Raw genomic sequence first — 24,627 nt, 5'->3', positions numbered from 1 at the left:
GCACCAGACCTCCAGACCAGGGGGACTGGGAGCAACGCTTTTCTTACCAAGCTCCCAGGCAGGCTGCTGGGAAATGCATAGAGAACCCTGAGGACCCCCAGGAAATCTGTCTTCTGACTGAACTGCTGCAGACTGGCACAGCCCATGCCAGCCACTAGAGTCCCCAGAGCCCTGCCAAGGGGAACAGCATCAGACGGCACCTCTTCCACCCCCCTATGCGAGAAGAGCCAGCCCCGGTAGGGCCGGCTTGGGCTAAGCCTCACCGAATTGTATCCTGGCTCATGTTGGTTCCTGCTTCAACTTTCCTCCAGAGGAACTGGGCCTATAAAGAAGCAGAGCAAGGACGGATCAGCCCGAAGCCCTCTGGTTCTGCCTTGGGGAACTCAACTCCTCCTCCCAAGCTTGGTAAGCATGTTACCTGCTGGTGGGACCAGGGGAGCCCGCAGAACTGGCAGCTTTCCCCCAGCAGAGTCGCTGCATCCAGCTGTAGGAGCCTGAGGGGCACAAAGGGCAGGAGACAATCTGGCCAGCGGCTGCGGGCCTGCTGCTGCTCATGGCTGAGTCTCTGTGAGGGAGACAGAGCCTGTGACATGGGAGAACAAGGTGCAATGGGCAGAGGGTGCCAGGGCCTGCTGCATGGCGAGCTGAGCTCAGCACAGCCTCTCAGTACTCCAAGGTCCTACCCATTGTACCTCCAGCAGCCCCAGACCTTCTTCCTCTCCCTCCCACAGCCCTCAGCCTCCCCAAAGTGCCCCTGTACCTGCAGAGCCTGCAGCAGGGCTGCCTTCTGAGAGGCCGAAAGCAGAGGCAGAGCGGGGGCCAGGCACTGGCAAGCTTGAGCCAAGGAGAACATGGGAATAGCCTGGAGGGACTCAGGCCCAAAGCCTGGCAGCAAGGGGCACAGTCTGCTCACCACACCCTCCGCAACCTGCCAGGAAAATGACACAGGAGATTCAAGGGGTGCTGATCTGAGCGGATTGCACCCCAGAACCAGGAGAGGGGAGACCAGGCCCAGAGCAGAGTGGCCTGGAGACCTGAGGGGAGAATGGGGCCTGTGCCCAGAGCAGGAAGGGCTGGGGGGCCTGAGGCAGGGGATGGGGCCTGTGCCCAGAGCAGGAAGGGCTGGGGGGCCTGAGGGGAGAATGGGGCCTGTGCCCAGAGCAGGAAGGGCTGGGGGGCCTGAGGCAGGGGATGGGGCCTGTGCCCAGAGCAGGAAGGGCTGGGGGGCCTGAGGGGAGAATGGGGCCTGTGCCCAGAGCAGGAAGGGCTGGGGGGCCTGAGGCAGGGGATGGGGCCTGTGCCCAGAGCAGGAAGGGCTGGGGGGCCTGAGGCAGGGGATGGGGCCTGTGCCCAGAGCAGGAAGGGCTGGGGCCTGGGCCCAGTGTATGAAAGGCCCCCACCAGGACAGAGGGAAATGTGAAGAGAAGGTGGGCAAGGGGGTGCCAGGTTGGTGGCTGCAGCACTCGGCCTGCTCGCACGCGGCAGAGCACTGCAGGGGTCGGGGCAGCTAGCCTGGGGAGAGCTCATACTCACGTTCTCAGTCTGGGTGGCCTGCGTGAGAAGAACAGAAGCCTGGAAAAAAAGATGAGACTTTGAAGAGGTGGGAGCTGGAGCCCTAGCCTGAGTCTGCAGGCCAGGCCAAGGACAGCTTGCAGGACAGGGAACCCTGCCCAGCCCTGTGGACCAGGGCCTGTCTATAGCTACCAAGGCTGCAGCACTGTGGGGCTTGGCCAGGGCATTATCATGTGCGACAAGTGGGAATTTTCTGTGCCACTGCCTTGAAGCCAATGTGTGCCTCAGTTTCCCCTGTATTTTGCAAGGCTGCTGGGGAGAACTGTCTGCTCTCAGGGTAGGCTGGGACACAGAGTACAAGTATCACCTCGCTGGCTGAGTCCCAGTTTGTCTCCCTGGAAATCCAGTCACTCAGGCTGACACGGACCATGAGGGAGCTGGAGCTCCCTGCAGAGCAGCAGCTCATGCACAAAGACCAGGAAAGGCCTGGGGACAGCACCTGAGTGCTGGAGGGAATCAGCGCTCTCACCAGGGGCTGCCGAAGGAGCTCAGACAGCATTTATCTCTGTTTCCAATGCTCCAGCCGCCCAGCTGTGCACCTGGAGAGCTTCAGTGCAGATCAGCAGGAGGTGCTGTCTGCACTGGGGCCTATGTCAGCGTAACTAGGTGGGTGAATTTTCACACCCTTGGCCAATGCATTTAAACCAACCTGATTTTCTAGCGTAGACGTGAGCGAGATGGACCCAGCTTAGTGGCAGCATGGCTGCAAATGGCTCTGGGATGCCCAGCACAGACCCTCGTTTCTCTGTACTGATCCAAGGCCTCCCTTGGCTGGGTCCCACGGACTACAAACGTGACTGTTTGCACAGCGTGTGAGTGTCCTGCAGACTGGGCAAGTCGCTGCCCCACTCTGTTGCCGTTAAACTCACTGGTATGAAGCAGGAGGGCTGAGGCCCGTGAGGTTCAGGCTCAGGAAGTCAGGAGGCTGCACGGTGAGTGAGCCCCTTTGTGGGACTGTTCCGAAACAGTGTAGCACCAGTCCCATGGCTCTGTCCCAGTGCAGCTCCCGGATCGTTGATGGAGTGTGGGGTAATGAGCAGCTGCCACTGGACTGAGTGGTCAGTACAGGGCAGTGTGTGCCCTGCCTGGGACACCACAAAGGCGTCAGGAGGCTGGGCTAGTCACCCTCCTTCCACACAGAGGGCCTCTAGCCCCCAGCAGTGTGTCCCAGGCAAGCCAGCCTCAGACCCACCCCTGCCATGTGGTGAGGCCTGGAGCACAGATGTGGTCCTAGGCATGAGAGACAGCAGGGGGCACTGGGGCTCAGGAAGGGCAGCCAGGCTGGGGACTGGACTCACCTGGGCACGTGTTAGGTGTGCAGCCTGCAGCTCTGGAAGCAGAGCCCTGAGCTGTGGGGCTGAGAGGTGCTGCAGGAACCTCACTCCCAGCTCCGGAAGGATGCCTCGCCAGGCACGCAGCTCCTGTGGCCCGATGTTGGCCAGGCTGACTGAACGCAGCAAATCTGCCAGGGCATAGGCGACCTGCGAGCACCCGGGGAGAACACACTGGCAGCAGGGCTGGGCTGGGCTAGCCCCAGGTAAATGGGAGGTTCCCACCTGGCAAGGCTGGACCACGGGATCAGACAGCCCTGCCACCCCCTTCACACAGGATGCTTCTGCCCAGCAGCTGCTGGACCCACAGCCCGCACAGCTGCAGTTGACACCCACAAAAGCCAGCGCAGGCAGCAGTTGGCCCATCAGACATGTTCCTGTGCAGTCTAGTAGCTCAGAGCAAGAACCAGCCAACACAGGCTCTGGTCACTCACCTGCCATCCCAGAAGCCCTCCAAGTCAAGCCCTGCACTCTATGGCCCTGGTCTCCAGACAGAATAGCATGCAGAGCCCAGCCCTGGGAATCCCTCTGCCTTGCCAGGAAGAGACAGGGCAGCCCTGGGTCTGTCCTGTGCCTGGCTTCCAAAGGGCTTTGCTCTCTCCCGAAGGGAGGCCAGGCCTGGGCCTGCATCCCGCTGGCCCCATGGCTCAGCACTGGACACGAACCCCGGCACTGGCTCCACTCACCTGTCCATGCTGATGCAGCACCCCATTGGCAACACATGCTAACAGGCTCTGCTCCACCAGCCCCAGTGGGTGCCGCAGTGGAGCCAGAGCCTGCAGCTCTTCAGGGCTCAGATAGCAAGCAAGGCCCCCCAGCCTGGAGACAGAAGGGAAGTCCCTTAATGTGAGCAGGAGCCTGAGCCCCACAAAATGGGCATATCCCAAGGGATGGCACCACCCTGACCACACAGGCCCCTTCAGTGTCAACTTGACAACCAAAACCTCCCCACAACGGCACAAACCTCACAACCTCCATGATGACATGACTCCCCCACCCCCCACAGGTCCCTCTCACCTCTGCACCACCTCCTCACCAGCCCCATGGCTGACGTTAATCAAGCTGTGTGCCACATGGCGCCCATGGGCCAGCCCCAGCCGGACATCCTGCCAGCCACCTGCCAGCCCTTGGATCTGCACAGGCAGACAGACCTCGTGCACTCAAGGGACAACACCACCAAACCCTCCATAATACTCAGCTCTCAGGGCCATGAGGGGTCCAAGCCCATGGGGGTCAGGGCCAGGAGGGGAAGCTCCTGGGTCAGGGGATAAGAGCTGCCTGCTGTGAGCCTGGCAGCTGGAGAATGACACCACAGTGGCCAGTACAACAGAGCCACCAGCTGCAGGACAGAATGGACATGGGCTCAGCCCCCACTTTGTTCTGGGGCCCTTGGGCTGGCTGGTGCTGCACCCCCACCTGCAGAGGCGTCAGCTGCACAAAGAGGCGAAGCGGCAGGTGAGGCAGCAGGGGCTGGATGCTGTGGAGGAAGCCTGGCCGCCACATGGACACGTCCCCAAGGAGCTGGGTCTGCAGCAGCAGCTTGGCAAAGGTGATTTTCTGCACCAGTTTCATGTGGGCGCTGTGACTCCGCAGAGCAGCTACACTGGAGGGGGTGGCATGTTAGAGATGCCCAACCAGCTCAGGTCCCCCCTGGCCACCAGGACCCACAGGAAGCTCCCCCCACTGGACAGATCAGGACAGACTCTGGAAGACAGGCCTGGGAGAAATGAGGGTGGGAGCAGGGGCTGCACGAGCAGGCATGGGGAGGCTCAGTGCTGGGGTGGGAGCAGGGCGGGTAGGAGTGGGGGTGGGGGACTCAGAGCTGGGGTGGGAGCAGAGCAGTGTGAGCCAGTGTGAGGGGGCTCAGAGCTGGGGTGGGAGAAGGGGTGGTGGGCTTACAGCTGGAGTGGGAGCACAGCAGTGTGAGCAGGTGTGGGGGGCTCAATCCTGGGGTGGGAGTAGGGGTGGTGGGAAAGGGGTGGGGGGCTCAATCCTGGGGTGGGAGTAGGGGTGGTGGGAACGGGGTGGGGGGCTCAATCCTGGGGTGGGAGTAGGGGTGGTGGGAACGGGGTGGGGGGCTCAGAGCTGGGAGGGGAGCAGGGCCAGTGGGAGCAGGGGGGTGAGAGCAGGGGTGGGGGGCTCAGTGCTGGGGTGGGAACAGGGGATGGGAACGGGGCAGGGGCTCAGCGCTGGGGTGGGAGCAGGGGCGGTGGGAGCAGAGGTGGGGGGCGCAGCACTGGGGTGGGAGCTCAGATTGGGTGGGAGCAGGGCAGAGGGCTCAGAGTTGGGGAGGGAGCAGGAGCAGAGGGCTCAGACCTGGGGTGGGAGCAGGTGCGGTGGGAGCAGGAGCAGAGGGCTCAGAGCTGGGGTGGGAGCAAGGGCAGTGGGAGCAGAGGTGGAGGGAGCAGGGGCAGAGGGCTCAGAGCTGGGGTGGGAGCAGGGGCAGTGGGAGCAGGGGCAGAGGGCTCAGCGCTGGGGTGGGAGCAGGGGCGGTGGGAGCAGAGGTGGGGGGCTCAGCACTGGGGTGGGAGCTCAGATTGGGTGGGAGCAGGGGCAGAGGGCTCAGAGCTGGGGTGGGAGCAGGTTGGTGGGAGCAGAGGTGGGGGGCTCAGCACTGGGGTGGGAGCTCAGATTGGGTGGGAGCAGGGGCAGAGGGCTCAGAGCTGGGGTGGGAGCAGGAGCAGAGGGCTCAGACCTGGGGTGGGAGCAGGTGTGGTGGGAGCAGGAGCAGAGGGCTCAGAGCTGGGGTGGGAGCAAGGGCAGTGGGAGCAGAGGTGGAGGGAGCAGGGGCAGTGGGAGCAGGGGCAGAGGGCTCAGAGCTTGGGTGGGAGCAGGGGCAGTTGGAGCAGGGGCAGAGGGCTCAGAGCTGGGGTGGGAGCAGGGGCGGTGAGAGCAGGGGCAGAGGGCTCAGAGCTGGGGTGGGAGCGGGGCAGAGGGCTCAGAGCTGGGGTGGGAGCAGGTTGGTGGGAGCAGAGGTGGGGGGCTCAGCACTGGGGTGGGAGCTCAGATTGGGTGGGAGCAGGGGCAGAGGGCTCAGAGCTGGGGTGGGAGCAGGAGCAGAGGGCTCAGACCTGGGGTGGGAGCAGGTGTGGTGGGAGCAGGAGCAGAGGGCTCAGAGCTGGGGTGGGAGCAAGGGCAGTGGGAGCAGAGGTGGAGGGAGCAGGGGCAGTGGGAGCAGGGGCAGAGGGCTCAGAGCTTGGGTGGGAGCAGGGGCAGTTGGAGCAGGGGCAGAGGGCTCAGAGCTGGGGTGGGAGCAGGGGCGGAGGGAGCAGAGGTGGAGGGAGCAGGGGCAGAGGGCTCAGAGCTGGGGTGGGAGCAGGAGCAGAGGGCTCAGACCTGGGGTGGGAGCAGGTGTGGTGGGAGCAGGAGCAGAGGGCTCAGCGCTGGGGTGGGAGCAGGGGCGGTGGGAGCAGAGGTGGGGGGCTCAGCACTGGGGTGGGAGCTCAGATTGGGTGGGAGCAGGGGCAGAGGGCTCAGAGCTGGGGTGGGAGCAGGAGCAGAGGGCTCAGACCTGGGGTGGGAGCAGGTGTGGTGGGAGCAGGAGCAGAGGGCTCAGAGCTGGGGTGGGAGCAGGGGCAGTGGGAGCAGGGGCAGAGGGCTCAGAGCTGGGGTGGGAGCAGGGACGGAGGGAGCAGAGGTGGAGGGAGCAGGAGCAGAGGGCTCAGAGCTGGGGTGGGAGCAGGGACGGAGGGAGCAGAGGTGGAGGGAGCAGGAGCAGAGGGCTCAGAGCTGGGGTGGGAGCAGGGGCGGAGGGAGCAGGGGCAGTCGGAGCAGGGGCAGAGGGCTCAGAGCTGGGGTGGGAGCAGGGCTGTGCAGGGCATGAGGGGACTGGGACACACCACAAGGCCCGTGGGGTGCTGGGGCGCCGCGTGGGAGTAGCATTAGCAGGTGGAAGGAGTTTGGGGGACCTGGCTGAGAGGCAGGGATGTCATAGGGGCATGTTTCAGGGTCTCACTCACACACTCTCATTGGCCAGCAGGGCAGGTGGGATCCTCATGATGTCGGACACAGCCATGAATGGTGCGAACTGCGACAGGTCAGCAAAGAGCTGTGGGGTGAGCTGAGGGAAGCGGTGCATCAGCCGCGAGACAAGGTGCTGCAGGGCTTGCTCATCTGACGTGGGAACCTGGGGGAGCAGGGAGTCAGGGCTGCCCACAGGACGCTGAGGCCGTAGCCGCTGGGAGCCAGCTGCACCCGCGCCCATGAGGAGCACTCCCAATGCAGGCTACTGGGCACAAGGCACCCCTACCTCAGGCACCAGCAGCCAGCCCCTCCCAGAGCGACCCACCTCTGCTGGTGCATGCGGCCTACCTGCAGCCGGCGCCAGAGGCGGTGCAGCAGCGACAGAAAGCCCCGCACTGCCTCGCTCTCCGCTGACAGCAGCAGCTGCTGGAAATTTTCTTGTGGCATCTGCAGGTATTCCTGTGGGGAAGCACAGTGTGTTACTGCGGGGCCATAGAGCTGCATAGACAGGCAGGGCCCAGCAGCTGAGCTAGGCTGGAGTCCCAGTCAAACACCAGGTAAGTGTCAGGACAGAATGCACAGGCTGCGGAAAGTGGCAAGTGTCTTACTGGAGCATCAGGTATCTGCCCTCACCCAGGACACCTAAGGAGTCTGACCCCAGGGAGGAGCTCTAGCCAGGTGGGTGTGGGAGCAGCCCCCAGGCCAGCCAAGCAGCATCAGTACCTGCACGAGTATTTCCAGTGCTGGGGCACCCTCTTCTCGCTGGAGCAGATCCCAGAGCACAGGCTGCAGGAGAGAACAGGAGAGCTCTCAGCAGGGGACACCCCCCAGGCACCCCTTCGCGCCCAGCATGCCTGCACCTGCCCTCCAGGCACCCAGGAAGGGGACTGAGTTGTGTTTGCCATTGAGCCACTGATGCCAGGGACAGAGACCAGAGGAGGAGCGTTCTCCAGAGGGCCAAGCTCTTTCCCCCATCCGTCTCTTGGCCCCAGGACAGACCTGGATGCCAGCAGACCAACAGGAGCTCTTGATGCAGAGGTGGGGTGTCCAGGCTGCTAGCTGTGCAGGACCTAACGCTTCCCCAGAGCACAGTCCTCGTTGGGTTACCTGGTGCAAACAGGGCTGGGGATCAGCAGGGTAGCACCAGGGGTTGTGCTCCCAGGAGCAGCAAGATGCTGCATTGCCCAAAGGCCCACAGGCCTGGTGCCAGCCAATGGTGCCAATCCAGAGGGGACTCTGACTCTCCTGGGGGAAGTTTGCAATGACTGTGCAATTGCTCAGCTAGCTGTTAAATTACCCATTAACCCAATTCCACAGTCACTGCTGGGGAGCCTGGTGAACAGGGCAGCTCACAGTCAAAGCTGAACAGGGGTGGCTGACCGCCCTCCCCCCAGGTCATAACAAGGGCCTTGGCTCTCAGAGGTACTGCTGGAGCTGCAGAGCTCGGCATGTGACTACAGGCCAAAGGTCCGTTCCCTTCTCACTGGGCATGGAACCTAGCCAAGTCTGGGGCACAGGGCTCCTCAGGCACCTGCCTGAGGAGGCAGCACCAATGGCTGCAGCATGCCAGTACCCACCAGCGGGTGCAGCTGCTCCCCCAGCACTGCTGGCTTCAGTTCTGGAGAAGGGCTACTGTGCTAGCCCGTAGTTCTCCCAGGCTTCACGGGGTTCTGAGTTCAGCTGGCAGATACTCAGAGACCCCTGTGTGCATCTGACTGGTTTGCCTTCCATGCCAGCCTCCCTGCCCTCAGCATGCCCAACACACATGCCCCATCCAGCCCTGCACACAGCATCTGCCTTGGGGCAGGTGAGCCACCACTCCCGCACCTTGGCAAGGAGGAGACTGATGGACCTGCTGGTCCCTTCTAGCTCTAAGGGTCTGTGGTTGGTTTGCTCACACCCCTGGGAACGGAGGGCAGTGCACGCCAGGGAGGGGCAGCAGGCTAGGAGTCCAGACACCGCACAGCTAGGCTGCAGGCCCTCCGGGCCAGGGAGCTTGGCTCTGCGAGAGCAAACGTGGCTGCAGAGGCAGCCTTGAAAACAAGCCCCAGAAAGGCCCTGAAAGCAGGTGGCTGAGCAGCAGACACCCAATCAATTCTCCTGTCAGCTCTCAGGGTGCTTAGGGTCTGACTCAGGGGTTTGGCCTCTGGAGACCTGGTGTCCATGCAGCACCCAGTGCTGGGGTGGGGTGGAGGTGGAGGGGCTGCTCTCCACTGCAGAGTTTGGGGTCAGCACACTGATAAGAACTGATGATGACAGCAGTGTTGGGATCTCTGGCATGGAGTGCTGCTTCCATCACAAGCTCAACAAGCGCACACCCACGTGACTATGTTGGGGATTGCAGCCACGAGTGATCCCGCACCTTGGGCTGTGCAAGGGGTTGGCGTTTAGCCCCAGCATAGCTTGCATGGGCGGAGAACCCTGGGGCTGAAGTGGGCTGGGAGCGTGAGTGTCCTGTCAGCCTTCTCACTCGCTTGGAGGCAGGGAGCAGAGCCACTCACACTGAAGCAGCTCAGCAGCTCTTTCTTGAAGGAGGCATCATGCTCCTGCCTCAGGTACTGACCCACCGCCTGCAGGATGCTCAGAGAGGAGTTAACCTTCAATGAGGCCCAGAAGGAGCCATTGTCCAGGAGGCTGGCCAGCAGGATGGCCTCACTCAGCTGGTCCCTGGCTGCCTGCCCCACCTCTTCTAGCTCAGAGAAGGGCAGGATGAAGTCCAACAACTGCAGGAGATAGTTCATACTGAGGATCCAGCTGGGAGTCTCCGCCTCGCAGTGTGTGAACTGTGACACCAGCCCCAGCAGGTAGGAAGCAGGATCCCGGCAGAGCCGAGATGCATCCAAGTAAGAAGAAATAGGCAAGTTGTGCAGGAGGGGCTGCAGAAAGCACAGCCCGTTCTGGAGGGAGCCCAAGCAGTGGTCCCGGAGCCAGGGGTGGGAAGACACCAAAGACTCAAGGAGGGAGGAATTCTCACACACCAGCTCCTGGAAGGTGGTGAGGTTCGCCCCCCTGCACTGCTCCACCAGGCTCCTGTTCCTGAATGCCTGGGGGCTCCAGGAATGGAAGTTGCAAGGGTCAGAGCTCCCAAGCTGTGTGGAGTTCAGTGCCTGTGTCTGGAGCTGGTGACCATGGCAGAGTCTGAAGACCCACATGCTGCTCTCCACAGGCACAGCCTGCAGGCTCTCATTGCTGCACAGCCACTTAGTCCAGAGAGTCTGGTTTTCCAGAAGGCAGCCCCAGAAACCCTCCTGGCCCCAAGCAGCCCTGTGCAGCCCCTCCAGACAGCTGCTGCCGTTGGGGAGAAGAGGGAGGCTGGCACACAGCTGCTCCATCAGAGGTTGGTTGGAACTGGGCAGCTGCAGCAGAGAGGCATTGCTGCAGACTGTGGCATTGAAGTGGCCAGGGAAGGACTCCCTGCATGCCCTCACCCACATGGAGTCCCAGCTGGCAGAAGAGGAGTAGCAGGCAGAGCTGGAGCATGCAGCCTCCAGGTTGGAAGGGGGCTGGCTGGAGCTGGCTGAGCCATTAACTAGGCTACAGTAAAGATAGACAGTGAAGTTGGAGATGCCAGGCAGGCCTGGGCTAGTGTCATTGCAGGCAGACTCCAGAACCTCAGCTGAAGGCCAGGGCTCACCCTGGGCATCTCCAGGTACCCTCTTTGTGATCTGGGGCGGCTCCTGGGCAGGCGGCACGCGGCTCCTGGGCGGGCGGCACGCGGCTCCTGGACGGGCGGCACGCGGCTCCTGGGCGGGCGGCACGCGGCTCGAGACTGGCGGAGGCGGGGGGACGGTCCTAGACCTGAACCCCAGGGCCCGGGCATTCCAGCTGATGCTGTGCCTGACGCCCCTGTTAATAGCAGAGAGAGGAGCTGGTCATGTATCTTGCTGAGCCTCCACCACACTTTCCCTGGCGCCCATCTGCATGAGCTGGGGAAATCCCTTATGTTCCCCCTTTCCTAAACCAAGCTGGCCCCGATGCTCCCTCTGGCCTTCACTTGCATACTTGAGAGCCCAGGGACACACTCGGCTGTCTCAGTCCCCCTGGCTACATCCCCCACAGCCAAGCACTGCTTCACTGCATGCAGCAAAGCTAGGCACCACCTCTTCCCCTACATAAACTGCCCCACCCCCAGCAGGCCCTCCTCCTCTGTGCAGCACTTGGTGTTTTCCTGGGACCCTTTCGCAGCGAGTCCCACAACTTCCCTGACAGCCCCCAGCCCTGCCTGAGCCAGGACAGCCCCTGCCTCTCCCAGGCAATGCAGCCTGTCTCTCAGCAGGGCCATGGAGGACATCAACAACATACAAAGCCTGAATCTTCGGGGTGTCCTGGCTGTGGCTGCTGTGTGCCCTGCTGTGTCCCAGCCCCCCAACCAACACAGCTCCCTCTTGTCTTTGCAGTCTCTCTCCAAGAGGAGGAAAAGGGACATCTTTTCTTCTCCTGTACCCAAGAGGCCAGGTATGTAACCACAGGGCTCATTGGTCCAAAGTGGCCCAGAAGCTAGCGCTGCATCTGCCATGCTATCCCTTTGCCATCGCCTAGCCAGGCCCCCTCTGGGAGCCCCTACAGCAGCTCTCCCTAGGCAGATGAGCAGTCGGCCTCTGGAGCTAGGGCAAGGCCAGGAGAAGTTACAGTCAAGGCTTCTTTTCTGAAATCCTTGGAGTCACTGGACCCAGGACTGGCATGACCCCTCAGAGAGCCTGGCCCAAGCAGGGGCTTTCCACCTCAGAGTGAAGGAGCCCATGGCTCTGACTGTTGGCCACGTGCCGGCCTGCACCCATGACTCACCACAGCAGTAGTTGCTGCAGGGACCCTGAAAAAGAAGGGAAGGAATGAGAGCATTGTGGACTCAGCCAGTGCAGCTTGTGCCTGGCGGGCCTGGGCGCCCCACGAGTCCTGGGAAGGAATGACTCACCAGTGGAGCACTTCCCCTCTTGGTCTGACTCAGGAACACCGAGGGCCATGGAGACCTCATCCAGCAGCAACCCAGCCACACGCGACACCTTCCTCCGGACACTGGTGTAGAGCGATCGGCCCATCCTGCGCAGGAGACGTTGCTTGGCTTCCTCTAGGGTCCTCCACAGGGCGTCCTCCGCAGAATCCCCCCCAGCGCTCAGCCCTGGCTGCTTGGTGTGGGGGACCTGCAAGAGGCTTCCAGTGCTGGGGTTTAGCTCTTGGAAGGCCCCAGGCAGCACAGGGAAGGGTTTGAAGAGACCAGGAGCCAGGGCAGGGACCACAGGCTGCAGATGAATGCTTGGCTTCCAGCTGCTGCCCTCAAAGAGCTTCAGGAGCTGCGACATCCAGGCTGTACTGGAGCTGCAGTTCCCATGGCCCGTCAGGGTGCAGTAGGTGTCCTTCAAGCCAGATCCATCCTGGCCCAGCACCCCAGTGAGCAGCACCTGAGCCAGCATTTCCCCCAGGCTGCTAAGCTCTGTCCTGTTCTGCTGCAGGACACGGAGCAGGGTGTGTTCTCTGCTGAACTTCAGAGTCTCAATGCGTGGATGAGACGATGGTGTAGGGAAGAGGGGTTTAGATTTATTAGGAACTGGGGACACTTTTGGGGTAGGGGGAGCCTATACAGGAATGATGGGCTCCACCTAAATCAAGGTGGATCCAGACTGCTGGCATTAAACATTAAAAAGGTCGTAGAGCAGTTTTTAAACTAAGAGGTGGGGGAAAGCCGATTGGTGCAGGGGAGCACCTGGATCGGACAGAGACTTCTCTTACACGAGGCTCCATAGATAGGGATTCCCTAGAAGTTAGTCAGAAGGGGAACGTGGGAAATAATATATGGGCAAGATCAGATGTGAAACAATCGCATATAAAAAAATCCAACGCGTCTGTGAAAGGCGGACATATAAATAGTGGTAGTTTTTTAACATGCTTTTACACTAATGCTAGGAGTCTGTCTAATAAGATGGGTGAACTGGAGTACCTCATATCAAAGGAGGAAGTTGACATAATAGGCATCTCAGAAACATGGTGGAATGAGGACAATCAGTGGGACACTATCATACCGGGATATAAATTATATCGGAAAGACAGAACAGGTCGTGCGGGTGGCGGAGTGGTACTATATGTGAAGGATAATATAGAATCAAATGAAGTAAAAATCCTAAAGGAATCAAAATGTTCCATAGAATCATTATGGATAACAATTCATTCCTCTAATATGAATATGGCATTAGGAATATATTACCGACCACCTAACCAGGACAGTGATAGTGATGCTGAAATGATAAGGGAGATTAGAGAGGCTATCAAAATAAAAAACACAGTAATAATAGGAGATTTCAATTATCCCCGTATTGATTGGGTGCATGTCACCTCAGGACGGGATTCAGAGATTAAATTTCTTGATGCCTTAAATGATTGCTTCTTGGAGCAGCTAGTACAGGAACCCACAAGGGGAGAGTCGATTCTCGATCTAGTCTTGACTGGAACGCAGGATCTGGTCCAAGAGGTAACTGTTACTGGACCGCTTGGAAATAGTGACCACAATATAATAACTTTTAATATTCCTGTGTTGGGAAGAACACCGCAGCGGTCAAACACTCTGGCATTTAATTTCAAAAAGGGGAATTACACTAAAATGAGGAAGCTAGTTAAACAGAAACTAAAAGGTAGAGTAATTAAACTAAAATCCCTGGAAGCTGCATGGAAACTGTTTAAAGACACCATACTAGAGGCCCAACTTAAATGTATACCCCAAATAAAAAAACACAGTAAGAGACCTAACAAAGAACCACCATGGCTAAACAGCCATGTTAAAAAGGCAGTGAGAGAGAAAAGGGCAGCTTTTAAAAAGTGGAAGTCAAATCCTAGTGAGGAAAATAGAAAGGAACATAAACACTCCCAAATTAAGTGTCATAATGTAGTAAGAAAAGCCAAAAAAGATTTTGAGGAACAGCTAGCCAAAAATTCAAAAAACGATAGTAAAATGTTTTTTAAATACATTAGAAGCAGGAAGCCTGCTAAAAAAGCAGTGGGGCCCCTGGATGATAAAGATATAAAGGGAGCGATCAAGGAAGACAGTGCCATTGCGGAGCGATTAAATGATTTCTTTGCTTCAGTCTTCACGGCTGAGGATGTTACAGAGGTTCCTAAATCTGAGCCAACCTTTTTAGGTGACAAATCTGAGGAACTCACTCAGATTGAAGTGACATTAGAGGAGGTTTTGGAATTAATTGATAAGCTGAATAGTAACAAGTCTCCAGGACCAGACGGCATTCACCCAAGGGTTCTGAAAGAACTCAAATGTGAAATTGCGGAGTTATTAACAGTGGTTTGTAACCTATCCTTTAAATCCACTTTGGTACCAAATGACTGGAAGACGGCCAATATAACACCAATATTTAAAAAAGGCTCTAGAGGAGATCCTGGCAATTATAGACCGATAAGTTTAACATCAGTACCAGGCAAATTAGTAGAAACACTAGTAAAGAGTAAAATTGCAAGGCACATAGAAGAGCACGAATTGTTGGGCAAAAGTCAGCATGGTTTCTGCAGAGGGAAGTCGTGTCTAACTAATCTATTAGAATTCTTTGAAGGGGTTAATAAACATGCGGACAAGGGGCACCCAGTGGACATAATATACCTTGATTTCCAGAAAGCCTTTGACACGGTCCCACACCAAAGGCTTTTATGTAAATTAGGTGGTCATGGGATAGGAGGAAAGGTCCTTTCATGGATCGGGAATTGGTTAAAAGACAGAAAACAAAGGGTGGGAATAAATGGTAAATTTTCACAATGGAGGAGGGTAACTAGTGGTGTTCCCCAGGGGTCAGTCCTGGGACCGATCCTGTTCAACTTGTTCATCAATGATCTAGAAAATGAGGTAAGCAGTGAGGTGGCAAAGTTTGCAGATGACACAAGTTGTTCAGCACAGTCAAAACCAAAACAGATTGTGAAGAACTACAAAAAGATCTCAGCAAACTGAGTGATTGGGCAGCAAAATGGCAAATGAAATTTAATGTGGGTAAGTGTAAGGTAATGCATGTTGGAAAAAATAACCCAAATTACACGTACTACATGATGGGGTCAAATTTAGCTACGACAGATCAGGAAAGGGATCTTGGAGTTATAGTGGATAGTTCTCTGAAGACATCCACGCAGTGTGCAGCGGCAGTTAGTAAGGCAAATAGGATGTTAGGAATTATTAAAAAAGGGATCGATAATAAGACAAAAGATATCATACTTCCCCTATATAAAACTACGGTACGCCCACATCTTGAGTACTGTGTGCAGATGTGGTCTCCTCACCTCAAAAAAGATATATTGGCATTAGAAAAGGTTCAGAAAAGGGCGACTAAGATGATTAGGGGCTTGGAACGGGTCCCATATGGGGAGAGGCTAGAGAGACTGGGACTTTTCAGTTTGGAAAAGAGGCGATTGAGGGGCGATATGATAGAGGTATATAAAATCATGAATGGTGTGGAGAAAGTGAATATAGAAAAATTATTTACCTTTTCCCATAATACAAGAACTAGGGGACACCAAATGAAATTGATGGGTAGTAGGTTCAAAACTAATAAAAGGAAATTTTTCTTCACACAGCGCACAGTCAACCTGTGGAACTCCTTGCCCGAGGAGGCTGTGAAGGCCAGGACTCTATTAGGGTTTAAAAAAGAGCTTGATAAATGTTTGCAGGTTAGGTCCATAAATGGCTATTAGCCAGGGATAAAGTATGGTGCCCCTAGCCTTCATAACAAGGGCAGGAGATGGATGGCAGGAGATAAATCACTTGATCATTGTCTTCTGTTCTCCTTCTCTGGGGCACCTGGCATTGGCCACCGTCGGCAGATGGGATGCTGGGCTGGATGGACCTTTGGTCTGACCCAGTATGGCCATTCTTATGTTCTTATGTTCTTATGAAGAGGCTCAGCAAGCTCTGGGTGAGGCTCAGGAGCAAGTCCCAGCCATGGCTGCCCCGCAGTGAGAAAAGGACTTCCCTCAGACGAAGAACAGGGGCCCGAGGGCGCTGAGAGAAGAGGTGCTGCAGCAGGCTGCCCCGGGCATGCTGCTCAGCGCTGCCAACTCTCGCTTCTCCAGGTGTGCAGAGATGTTGTGGAGAAAGCCAGAAATCTGGCTCCTGCTGCCACGGCGCTGCCACAGGGCCCGGAATGGAGAACTCCCCACTGTAGGCAGGACCCCCAAGGACTCCAGCCCCACCAGCACACTCCTCACCAGGGATTGCATATCATCTTAGCTGCGTCTACACGTGCACGCTACTTTGAAGTAGCGGCAGTAACTTCGAAATAGCGCCCGTCACGTCTACACGTGTTGGGCGCTATTTCGAAGTTGAAATCGACGTCAGGCGGCGAGACGTCGAAGTCGCTAACCCCATGAGGGGATGGGAATAGCGCCCTACTTCGACGTTCAACATCGAAGTAGGGACGTGTAGACGATCCGCGTCCCGCAACATCGAAATAGCGGGGTCCTCCATGGCGGCCATCAGCTGGGGGGTTGAGAGATACTCTCTCTCCAGCCCTTGCGGGGCTCTGTGGTCACCGTGGGCAGCAGCCCTTAGCCCAGGGCTTCTGGCTGCTGCTGCTGCAGCTGGGGGTCCGTGCTGCATATACAGGGTCTGCAACTAGTTGTTGGCTCTGTGTATCTTGCACTGTTTAATGAAAGTGTGTCTGGGAGGGGCCCTTTAAGGGAGCGACTTGCTGTTGAGTCCGCCCCGTGACCCTGTCTGCAGCTGTGCCTGGCTCCCTTATTTCGATGTGTGCTACTTTGCCGTGTAGACATTCCCTCGCTGTGCCTATTTCGATGTTGGGCTGAGCAACGTCGAAGTTGAACATCGACGTTGCCAGCCCTGGAGGACGTGTAGACGTTATTCATCGAAATAGCCTATTTCGATGTCGCAACATCGAAATAAGCTATTTCGAAGTTGGGTGCACGTGTAGACGTAGCCCTTGCTGCCTCAGGCCTGCTGGAAGGCTGGACAGGACAGAGCCACCAGACCGCCGCCAGTCCTCCAACCTCAGGGAGGAGACAAGGTCCCGGATCAAGACCCTCTGCTTGTCCATGGCTGCTCCTGCAGGGGAAGCCAAGCTGTATGAAAAGGCCTGGAGCTGGCCCAAGACTGAGAACTAGGGTTGCTCCACCCTGGTCAGGGACCCCATCTCCCTGCCCCGAGTAACGGTGGGTCAATGTCACTCTTTGGCCGGGTGAGCAAGCAGCAATCCCCTGCCAGTAAGGTACAGCACATTGGCCTCCGCAGCATAGGGTTGCCAGGCGTTCAGTGAGCTCTGCTGCGGACTCGGAGAAGGGGTGGTACCTTGGGGAAGCCAGTCATTGCTGTAGGCAGGCACATGCCAGTCCCCAGGGAGCTTCCCATGGTGTCACTAGCTGCCCTCTTGTAACGTGCAAGCAGCGGACCCAGGTGGCAGATGATCCAAGGAAACACCTTTTCAGAGCACACAGCTCATCTGTGGGACTTGCTGCCCCAGGATATCATCAATTGTCCCAGAGATGCAAAGCTTCCAGGTCTTGGGGCTCTCCTGAGCCTCCGGAGATACTAGCGCATGTATGCACAGCATTGGAGGGCAAGCCTCCTGGCCTGGGCACACACTCTGCCGCCACGAAAGCCAGCACCCCAAACAGCAGTGTGGCCACTATGGAACGCAGTGCAAGAGAGGGTGTGGGTTGTGAGAGGGAGTTTGGGGGAAGGAGGGGCTGTGACCTGGAGAGAGGTATTGAGGTGCAGGGTTCTGGAGGGGGTCTGGGTGCAGGAGAGGATTCTGGCCTGGGGGAGGGATCTAGGAAAGGGTACTGGGTCTGAGAGAGAGCTGTGACCTGGGTTGGAGGGGAGGGAACAGGAGCTGAGAGCTTGTTGGGGGGAGAGGAAGTGGGCAAAACCCTCTTCTGGCCCCCATAGCACTGAGAGCAACTGGGAGCAGCAGTGGTAGGCTGGATTAAAAGGCCTGGGGGACTGTATCCGGCCCACAGCCATCACTTGCCTGGAACAGGTCTCCAGCACTCGGCCCCAGCCAGGGCTGCTGACCTGAGCAACCCTGCCACCCCAGTGTCTGTGCTCCCACCGCCCCTTGCCCCTTGCGAAGCTGAGATGCTGTTTCTCATGCACATACCCTGCAAGAGATGCACACCATGCATGCCGGTGCCCCTGAGCGCCTCCACACTCACCTGCCGGGGGCAGAGATTGCAGCAGCAGCAGCCAGACGCACCGGAGGGACAAAGCCATTTCTCTGTGTGTTTATGCAGGGCAAGAGCCGTCGCAAGCTGGTGATCACAGGGCTGTTCAGCCACACTGTGGAGCAGGGAGCTTGCCACAGGGGAGGGGGACCTGTACCATGACACCAGACACTGTCAGTGGGACTAGCAGACACATTCCAGCTCACCTACCTCCATCCCCAGCCTGCGGAGCACTATGTACAGCCAGGAAGGCTGCGTCACGCGCAGCACTCACTTTACAATGTCCAGGTGTGGCGGGGGGGGGGCTGCCAGAGAGGACAAAGGAGCAGGAACACCCAGACAGCTGGGAGTTGGGGCTCTGCAGGAAGGCAGGAGACCTGGGGATGTTTCCTGGCTGTGACAGACTCCCTCATGCTTAGGGAAATAAATGCAAGAACCCCGCAGGCTCACAAGCAGGGGCCACAGAGAGAATGCACTGAGCCCCCCAACATGGGGGTCACCCACAGGACAGCAACAGGAGCTAACCGAGCCCCGAGCCAGGGCAGCGGCACAGGCTCAGGGACTGTTGCCCTCGCCCCACTGGTAGACAACAGCCCCCACCCAGACGGCTGCCCTCGCCCCACTGACAGACAACGGCCCCCACCCAGACCGCTGCCCTCGCCCCACTGACAGACAACAGCCCCCACCCAGACCGCTCCCCTCGCCCCACTGACAGACATCGGCCCCCACCCAGACCGCTCCCCTCGCCCCACTGGTAGACAACGGCCCCCACCCAGACCGCTCCCCTTGCCCCACTGACAGACAATGGCCCCCATCCAGACCGCTCCCTTCGCCTCACTGACAGACAACAGCCCCCATCCAGACCGCTGCCCTCACCCCACTGACAACGGCCCCCACCCAGACCGCTCCCTTCGCCCCACTGACAGACAATGGCCCCCACCCAGACCGCTCCCTTCGCCCCACTGACAGACAACGGCCCCCACCCAGACCACTCCCCTCGCCCCACTGGTAGACAACAGCCCCCACCCAGACCGCTCCCCTTGCCCCACTGGCAGCAACTGGGCCTTTCTGCCATCCCTGTATCAGGAGCCCATTCCCCTCACTGTGAAAAGCACACAAAGAAGCTGAACAATCGATGTATTTGTCTTCGCCAAGCACTGGGGCACCATACCTGATACCCTCCTGGGTCTTCCAACAGCTGCTGGTGCAAGCCTGTAATCTGAGGCCTATCCTTGCATTGCCTGGGTGATGTCTGCCAGCCTAGATGCCTCTTATGTGCACAATGCCCAGCCTGCTCCATTATTCATGGCTGGGGCAGTGGCCTCCATTCACATGCAGAATAACTGAGGAGACAGTGAATCGTCCAGGGATGGGGGCAGCTGCCTGCTTTCTCCCAAGAGGCCAAGCCCAGTCACCCTGACAAGCGGAGTCCTGGCCAGCAGCTTGGGGCGCAGCAGGGCTCTGCAAGGCAAAGTGATTCTCCAGCCCAAGCCCAGAGGACAGCGGTGCTGCACTCCAGGTGGTCTTTGCCTGCCCACTGCACAGGCTGTGTCTTACGTGGCACTGCCCAGATGCTTTTCTCTGAGGGACGCTTATGGCTCAGCTCCAGCCTGCGCGCTGTGAAGGCTGTGGGGTGGGAGGTGCTGGGGCCCAGAGATGCTGGAGCTCGCTGCAGGGCACAACAGCAGAGTAAGTCTGGGGAGGCAATCAGGCCCCAGACTGCAGCCACAGGACCACTTGACCATGGTATCCTGCCTCCATCTGCAGCATACAGCCAGGAAAGTCATGCTAAGCTCCACTGGCCCCTGAACTGGTGCGGGGCAGCACCCTTTCCCAGGCTAGGCAGCAGCAAGGAAGGCTTGGTGCCAAGGCTGTGCTGGGCAGCAAAGTGGGTGGGTTCAGTCCCACTGAGGTGTGCAGACACTGAAGCTCCACACCTCGCCCTTGGGAGGTGATACGAACAGCTGCTTGAACAGGTAAAGAAGCAGAAAAGCAGCCCCGTCCCATCTGCAGTGATTTCCAAGAATCCCTGCAGTCTCCCAGCATCCACCATTTCTCCCAAGGCAAGGGCCATGCCTGCCCATCTCCCTGGTGACTGCTGTCGGCCTGTGAATGTGCCTGGCACTTGCCACTGGGGGATATATCGGTGTTCCTCTCTTCTTTCCCACTTCCTCTCCCCCACCGGCAAGCTTGGGGCTTTGCATCCTTTGGGAAGGGAGTGTTTCTGTTCCACTTGCACCACAGCTAGTACAAATGGGTCCTCTCCAGATGGGGCTCTTTTGTGCTAATACAAACAAAAATGAACGTAAGAGAGGAAACTGGGATGGCTTCCTTCAAAGCATGTCTAGTATCTAGCTCATAATTAGCCAGCTTGGTCCAGCCATTTAGTTCCCTCTGCAACGGCAAATGGGCAAACAAGTCAAGGGGCAGGAATTTCTTACCATGACAAATATCTCTCATAAGAGATCATCCCAGGGAAGCTAGAGCTGGGAGCCAGGAGCTGCCTGTAGAGTCAGAAGGCTTAAGCCAAGTGACTGTCACTCAGAGGAAATGGAGACAGACCTTACACAGTGAATGAGCAGACCAGGAGTCATGGTTTTCCCAGAGAGTTTGACCTTCACCTTTAAGAAGCTCAATCCCTTGAGGAAAAAATGAGCCCGGTGGCACCTTCAAGACTAAAATTTGTTAGGGCATAAGCTATTGTGAGATGAAACTCACTTTCCCTGCTGCTCCTCTGGCACACAGCCCACCACAGGACTCCTTGCTGTCCTGCTCCCCTGCTCACCGCATGCAGTGGTTTTCCCTTTCAGCTCTGTGTGTGACTCTCACCAGCCTGAGCCCTCCAGCAAAATGTTCCTTCCTACAAGAACGGCAGTCGCCCACACTCGCCTTCAGAGATGCAGCAGGCAAAAAGACCCCAGCTGCCCCCACCCCATAGAAAGATGCATTGGTTCAGTTTCCCAGCTCCTCAGGACTGTGGACACATACAGCAAACACCCCCACCCCAGCCCACTCAAGGGTACAGTGATATCACTGGTATCTCACAAAAAGGCAGAGTAAAGGAAATTCCAGATAAGGTCAACAAAGGTGATTGGAGGCCTGGAGGGCTGGGGCAAGGGTTGTCATAGTACAAGAAGGAACCTTAAAGCCTTGTTGACACAGTTTTTCCACCACAGTAACTAAATTGGTAGACTTTAAATTGGTGCATCCCTCTTCTGTCCCCTTGGTTAACTTGGTGCACAAGCAGCAAATAGATAAGCCCTAAAGCTGCTCAGCTGGGAAAGCAGAACAAGACAGAAAAGGGATGTAAAACGAGCTGGTGGGGCCCCTAGTTACTTCTGCCCCACAATCTGAGATCAAAAGAGCACGGAGTCAGAGCAGACAGAATGGAAACACAAGTGTTTCACCAGCATCCAGCAGGCTGTGAACCTTGCTGTGCCGGAGTATTGCCAGGTACCACACAGCTGGGTCAGGGTTACTTAGCTGCTACCCCTCCTGCTTCTGTGTGTCACCAGCTGGGGACCAGAAACGGCACCTCTGGCACAGTAGGGCACATAGGTGTTCTCTGGGGGCTTTGAACATGACTGCCGCCCCCCAGCATTGTCCAGCCTTTGAGAGGGAACCGTGGGGCAGCGACGGGACGGAAGAGCCATGGGGTCTTTGTCTGTGATGGTCACGCCCGGCTGCCACGCCCCTGGCGCACTGATGCTGGTAGAGAAGGGCAGGTCTCACAGACACAGAGGTGTTTGCTGCTAGAGTCCCTCAACCCTGCTCTTTGGCCAGCTGGCCCAACAACCTCCCAGCAGTAACCAGCCCTTGGAGGCCAGTGGAAGAACCCACAGTCCAGAGTCGTCGTCTGAGGACCCACCATCACTTACTCCCTTCACTTCACCACTTCCGGGGCGGGTGTGAACCACTGGCGACCAGGAGCCTCCCGAGGGCAGACAAGGAGGCACCTTCGGCCACCTCCCTCCCCGGCTGGGAGTGGGGCAAGTGGCAGGGGAGCAGCCTGCAGGGAGCAGGGGAAGAAGATACAGTGCAGCCCCAACCCCAGCTGCACCCCCAGATGGCCGGGCTGGGCCGGGCACAGCTTGGGACTCATGCAGGCCCCGCCCCCGCGGCACCCCCAGATGCCCGGGCCAGGCCGGGTGCATTTTGGGACTCAAGCAGCCCCCGCCCCAGCCGCACCCCCAGACAGCCGAGCCGGGTGCGGCCTGAGACTCATGCAGCCCCCGCCCCAGCCGCACCCCCAGACAGCCGAGCCGGGTGCGGCCTGAGACTCATGCAGCCCCCGCCCCAGCCGCACCCCCAGACAGCCGAGCCGGGTGCGGCCTGGGACTCATGCAGGCCCCGCTCCAGCCCCCGCCCCCGCGGCACCCCCAGATGCCCGGGCCGGGCCGGGCTGGGTGCATTTTGGGACTCATGCAGCCCCCGCCCCAGCCCCGCTTCTATCGCAGCCACGCGCCCGGGACGCTCCAGTTACCGCACAAGCCCCGCCCCTTACCGCATAGACCCCGCCCATTTCTGCGGCTCTGGCCAATCTGCGTTTGGGCCGGAGGCCCGTGGGCGGGGCCCGTGCCGCGGAGAGGGGGTTCAAAGCTCGCGTGGGGCGAGCGGCTGCCGAAGGCAGCGTCATGCGGTCTCTGCTGGCGGCCAAGCTGGGCTGCCTGCTCGGGCTGCTGCTGTTGCCGCTGCTCTGCGGGCTGCTCCCCGCGCGGCTGCGGGGCGTAGGTGGGTCGGCCGTCGGGGGTCTCCGGGCGGGACGCCTGCTGGCATGTGGGGGAGCTGGGCGCTTGTCGCGCAGGCCAGGCAGACGTACGGGATGCTGTGGGGTGGATGGTCGCTGGAAACTGGACCCTGCCCGTGGGGCCGGGTGGGCGGGAGGCCTTGGGGTGGGGTCCGGTGGGATCAGGGGTGTCTCAGGAGCCCTCATGGTGGGAGGTAGCAGCGGGTGTTGCCCAGCAGGGCGTGGGAGAGGCTGTCACGTTGACTCCCCCTTTTCCGGCGCAGGGGCCCATGGGCGCTGGCGCAGCTTTGTTAGCTGTGTGGCTGGAGGCATCTTCCTGGCTGCCGGCTTGCTGGACATGGTGCCTGACTCTCTGTCCGACATGCGGGAGGAGCTGCGGAGCCAGCGGATCACAGTAGGGACCCCGCAGCCCCCTGCCCCCTCCCTGAGCAGCTCTGGAATGGGCATAGCCCAGGAGACAGCCCTGCTGCTCCTCTTTACTACCTGCTGCAGCGTCCCCAGCGCAGCCTCCCTCCCCCCCCCAGCTGGCTGGAGCTGGCCTGTGGGGCTCATGAATGGTGCGTCCCTGCACAGGGGGCTGCTCTGCTGGGTTTGGGGCTCGAGCCAGCTGCTCTGCTAACGCTCTCTCTGCTTCCCCAGGTGGATTTCCCCGTGCCTGAATTTGTCCTGACTGTTGGCTTTTGGCTGGTTCTCATAATCGAGCATGTGGTCCTGGATTGCAATGAGCGGCGGTCAGGGGAAGCCACTCCTCTCCTCTCCTGTGGGGAAGCCACCCCCCAGCCAGCAGACTCTGGTGAGGGGGTGGTGGAGATGGGTGCTCACCACTTCCCTGCAGACTTCCAGGCCCACTCATCCTTCCGCTCCTTTGTCCTTTTCCTGTCTCTGTCAGTGCACTCGCTGTTTGAGGGCCTGGCCGTCGGGCTGCAGGACACAGAGTCCCAGGTGCTGCAGATCTGCATTGCCATTCTGGTGCACAAAAGTGTGATTGCTGTCAGCCTCTCCTTCCTCCTGCTGCAGAGCCAGGTCCCTACCTGCTGGTTTGTGGCTTTGATTGGCACCTTTGCCCTCATGTCTCCCCTTGGCATCACAGTGGGGATTGTGATGATGCAGAACCCTGGCCCCAGTAGCACCATGGCCCAGTGCCTGCTGGAAGGGATTGCTGCAGGGACCTTTGTCTACATCACCTTCCTTGAGATCCTGCCTCATGAGCTGAACTCCTCAAAGTGCCGCCTGCCCAAAGTGCTTGCCATGCTGCTGGGATTCTCAGTCATGGCTGCCTTGCGCTTCCTGGGCTGACGCCATTGGCCTTGCCTGGACAGCTGCTGCCGGCAGGCACAGGCCTGGGAAACCAGCAGCTGCAGGCTCAGCACCTGCCATTCCACCTTCTCCCGGACATGGACTGGGATGCCCTTGGGGCAGAGTTTTAGGGACGAGAGGGTCTTGGGCTGAGGGCTGCAGGCAGCCTGGTTTTGCTCCGGAGTTGCTGTAGGACCTGAATGAATTTCTTGGCTGCGCCAAGGTGAGGCGCATGTGGAAGCAGCTGATCACGGTGGATCATATGTGGTGGTGATGGGTGTTCACAAACCAGCCCCTCCATTTTATCCTTTTAAAAGGCTTTCAGACTGGTTTTATAAGTGGAAACTGTATGGCTTAGTTAGTATTAAAGACTGCTGTGCCTGGGGATGCCAGCTCCCTGCTCAGGTCTGGCAGGAGACATCTGGGCTCCTTGGAGTATGCTCTTGTGGGGGGTGGGATGTGCATCTTGGTCACATGGGAAAGACAGAGCTGAGCCTGTGAGATGGCCTTGAGTGTAGTGGCTGGGCAGGGCCAGAGCCAGCCTTGAAACTGCCGCCAGCCTGG

General features: G+C 58.6%; 2 protein-coding genes across 2 annotated transcripts in view; one reads left to right on the top strand and one right to left on the bottom strand.

Moving 5' to 3' along the window:
• STRC (stereocilin) overlaps nt 1–22,656 on the bottom strand; it is a 48,365-nt gene extending 25,709 nt beyond the window's left edge. The window contains 19 exon segments of the mRNA XM_075007225.1: nt 48–171; nt 264–322; nt 419–565; nt 761–928; nt 1,534–1,551; nt 2,871–3,053; nt 3,590–3,722; nt 3,921–4,036; nt 4,320–4,506; nt 6,863–7,029; nt 7,215–7,325; nt 7,590–7,652; nt 9,368–10,712; nt 11,652–11,676; nt 11,779–12,338; nt 15,749–16,000; nt 16,848–16,902; nt 17,957–18,011; nt 22,525–22,656. Of these exon segments, the coding sequence (XP_074863326.1) occupies nt 48–171; nt 264–322; nt 419–565; nt 761–928; nt 1,534–1,551; nt 2,871–3,053; nt 3,590–3,722; nt 3,921–4,036; nt 4,320–4,506; nt 6,863–7,029; nt 7,215–7,325; nt 7,590–7,652; nt 9,368–10,712; nt 11,652–11,676; nt 11,779–12,338; nt 15,749–16,000; nt 16,848–16,902; nt 17,957–18,011; nt 22,525–22,656 (3,900 nt within the window).
• Nucleotides 22,655–24,063, top strand: LOC142019603 (zinc transporter ZIP1-like). The gene is made up of 3 exons (XM_075006726.1): nt 22,655–22,751; nt 23,031–23,161; nt 23,407–24,063. The coding sequence occupies exons 1-3, from the start codon at nt 22,655–22,657 to the stop codon at nt 24,061–24,063; spliced, it is 885 nt and encodes a 294-aa protein (XP_074862827.1).
• The last annotated feature ends 564 nt before the right edge of the window (nt 24,064–24,627 follow it).

Source organism: Carettochelys insculpta, chromosome 12 (genome assembly GCF_033958435.1).
Source record: "Carettochelys insculpta isolate YL-2023 chromosome 12, ASM3395843v1, whole genome shotgun sequence".
In the NCBI taxonomy this organism is placed as follows: Eukaryota; Metazoa; Chordata; order Testudines; family Carettochelyidae; genus Carettochelys; species Carettochelys insculpta.
The sequence above is the reverse complement of the archived record's forward strand: the minus strand, read 5'-3'. Positions and strand labels throughout refer to the sequence as shown.

Excerpts from the sequence above, each read along its gene's own strand:
- LOC142019603 (XM_075006726.1), top strand. The coding sequence starts at position 22,655 with ATGCGGTCTCTGCTGGCGGCCAAGCTGGGCTGCCTGCTCGGGCTGCTG. Across the intron at positions 22,752-23,030 it reads CGCGCGGCTGCGGGGCGTAG|GGGCCCATGGGCGCTGGCGC; the intron begins GTGGGTCGGCCG and ends TTTCCGGCGCAG. Across the intron at positions 23,162-23,406 it reads TGCGGAGCCAGCGGATCACA|GTGGATTTCCCCGTGCCTGA; the intron begins GTAGGGACCCCG and ends CTGCTTCCCCAG.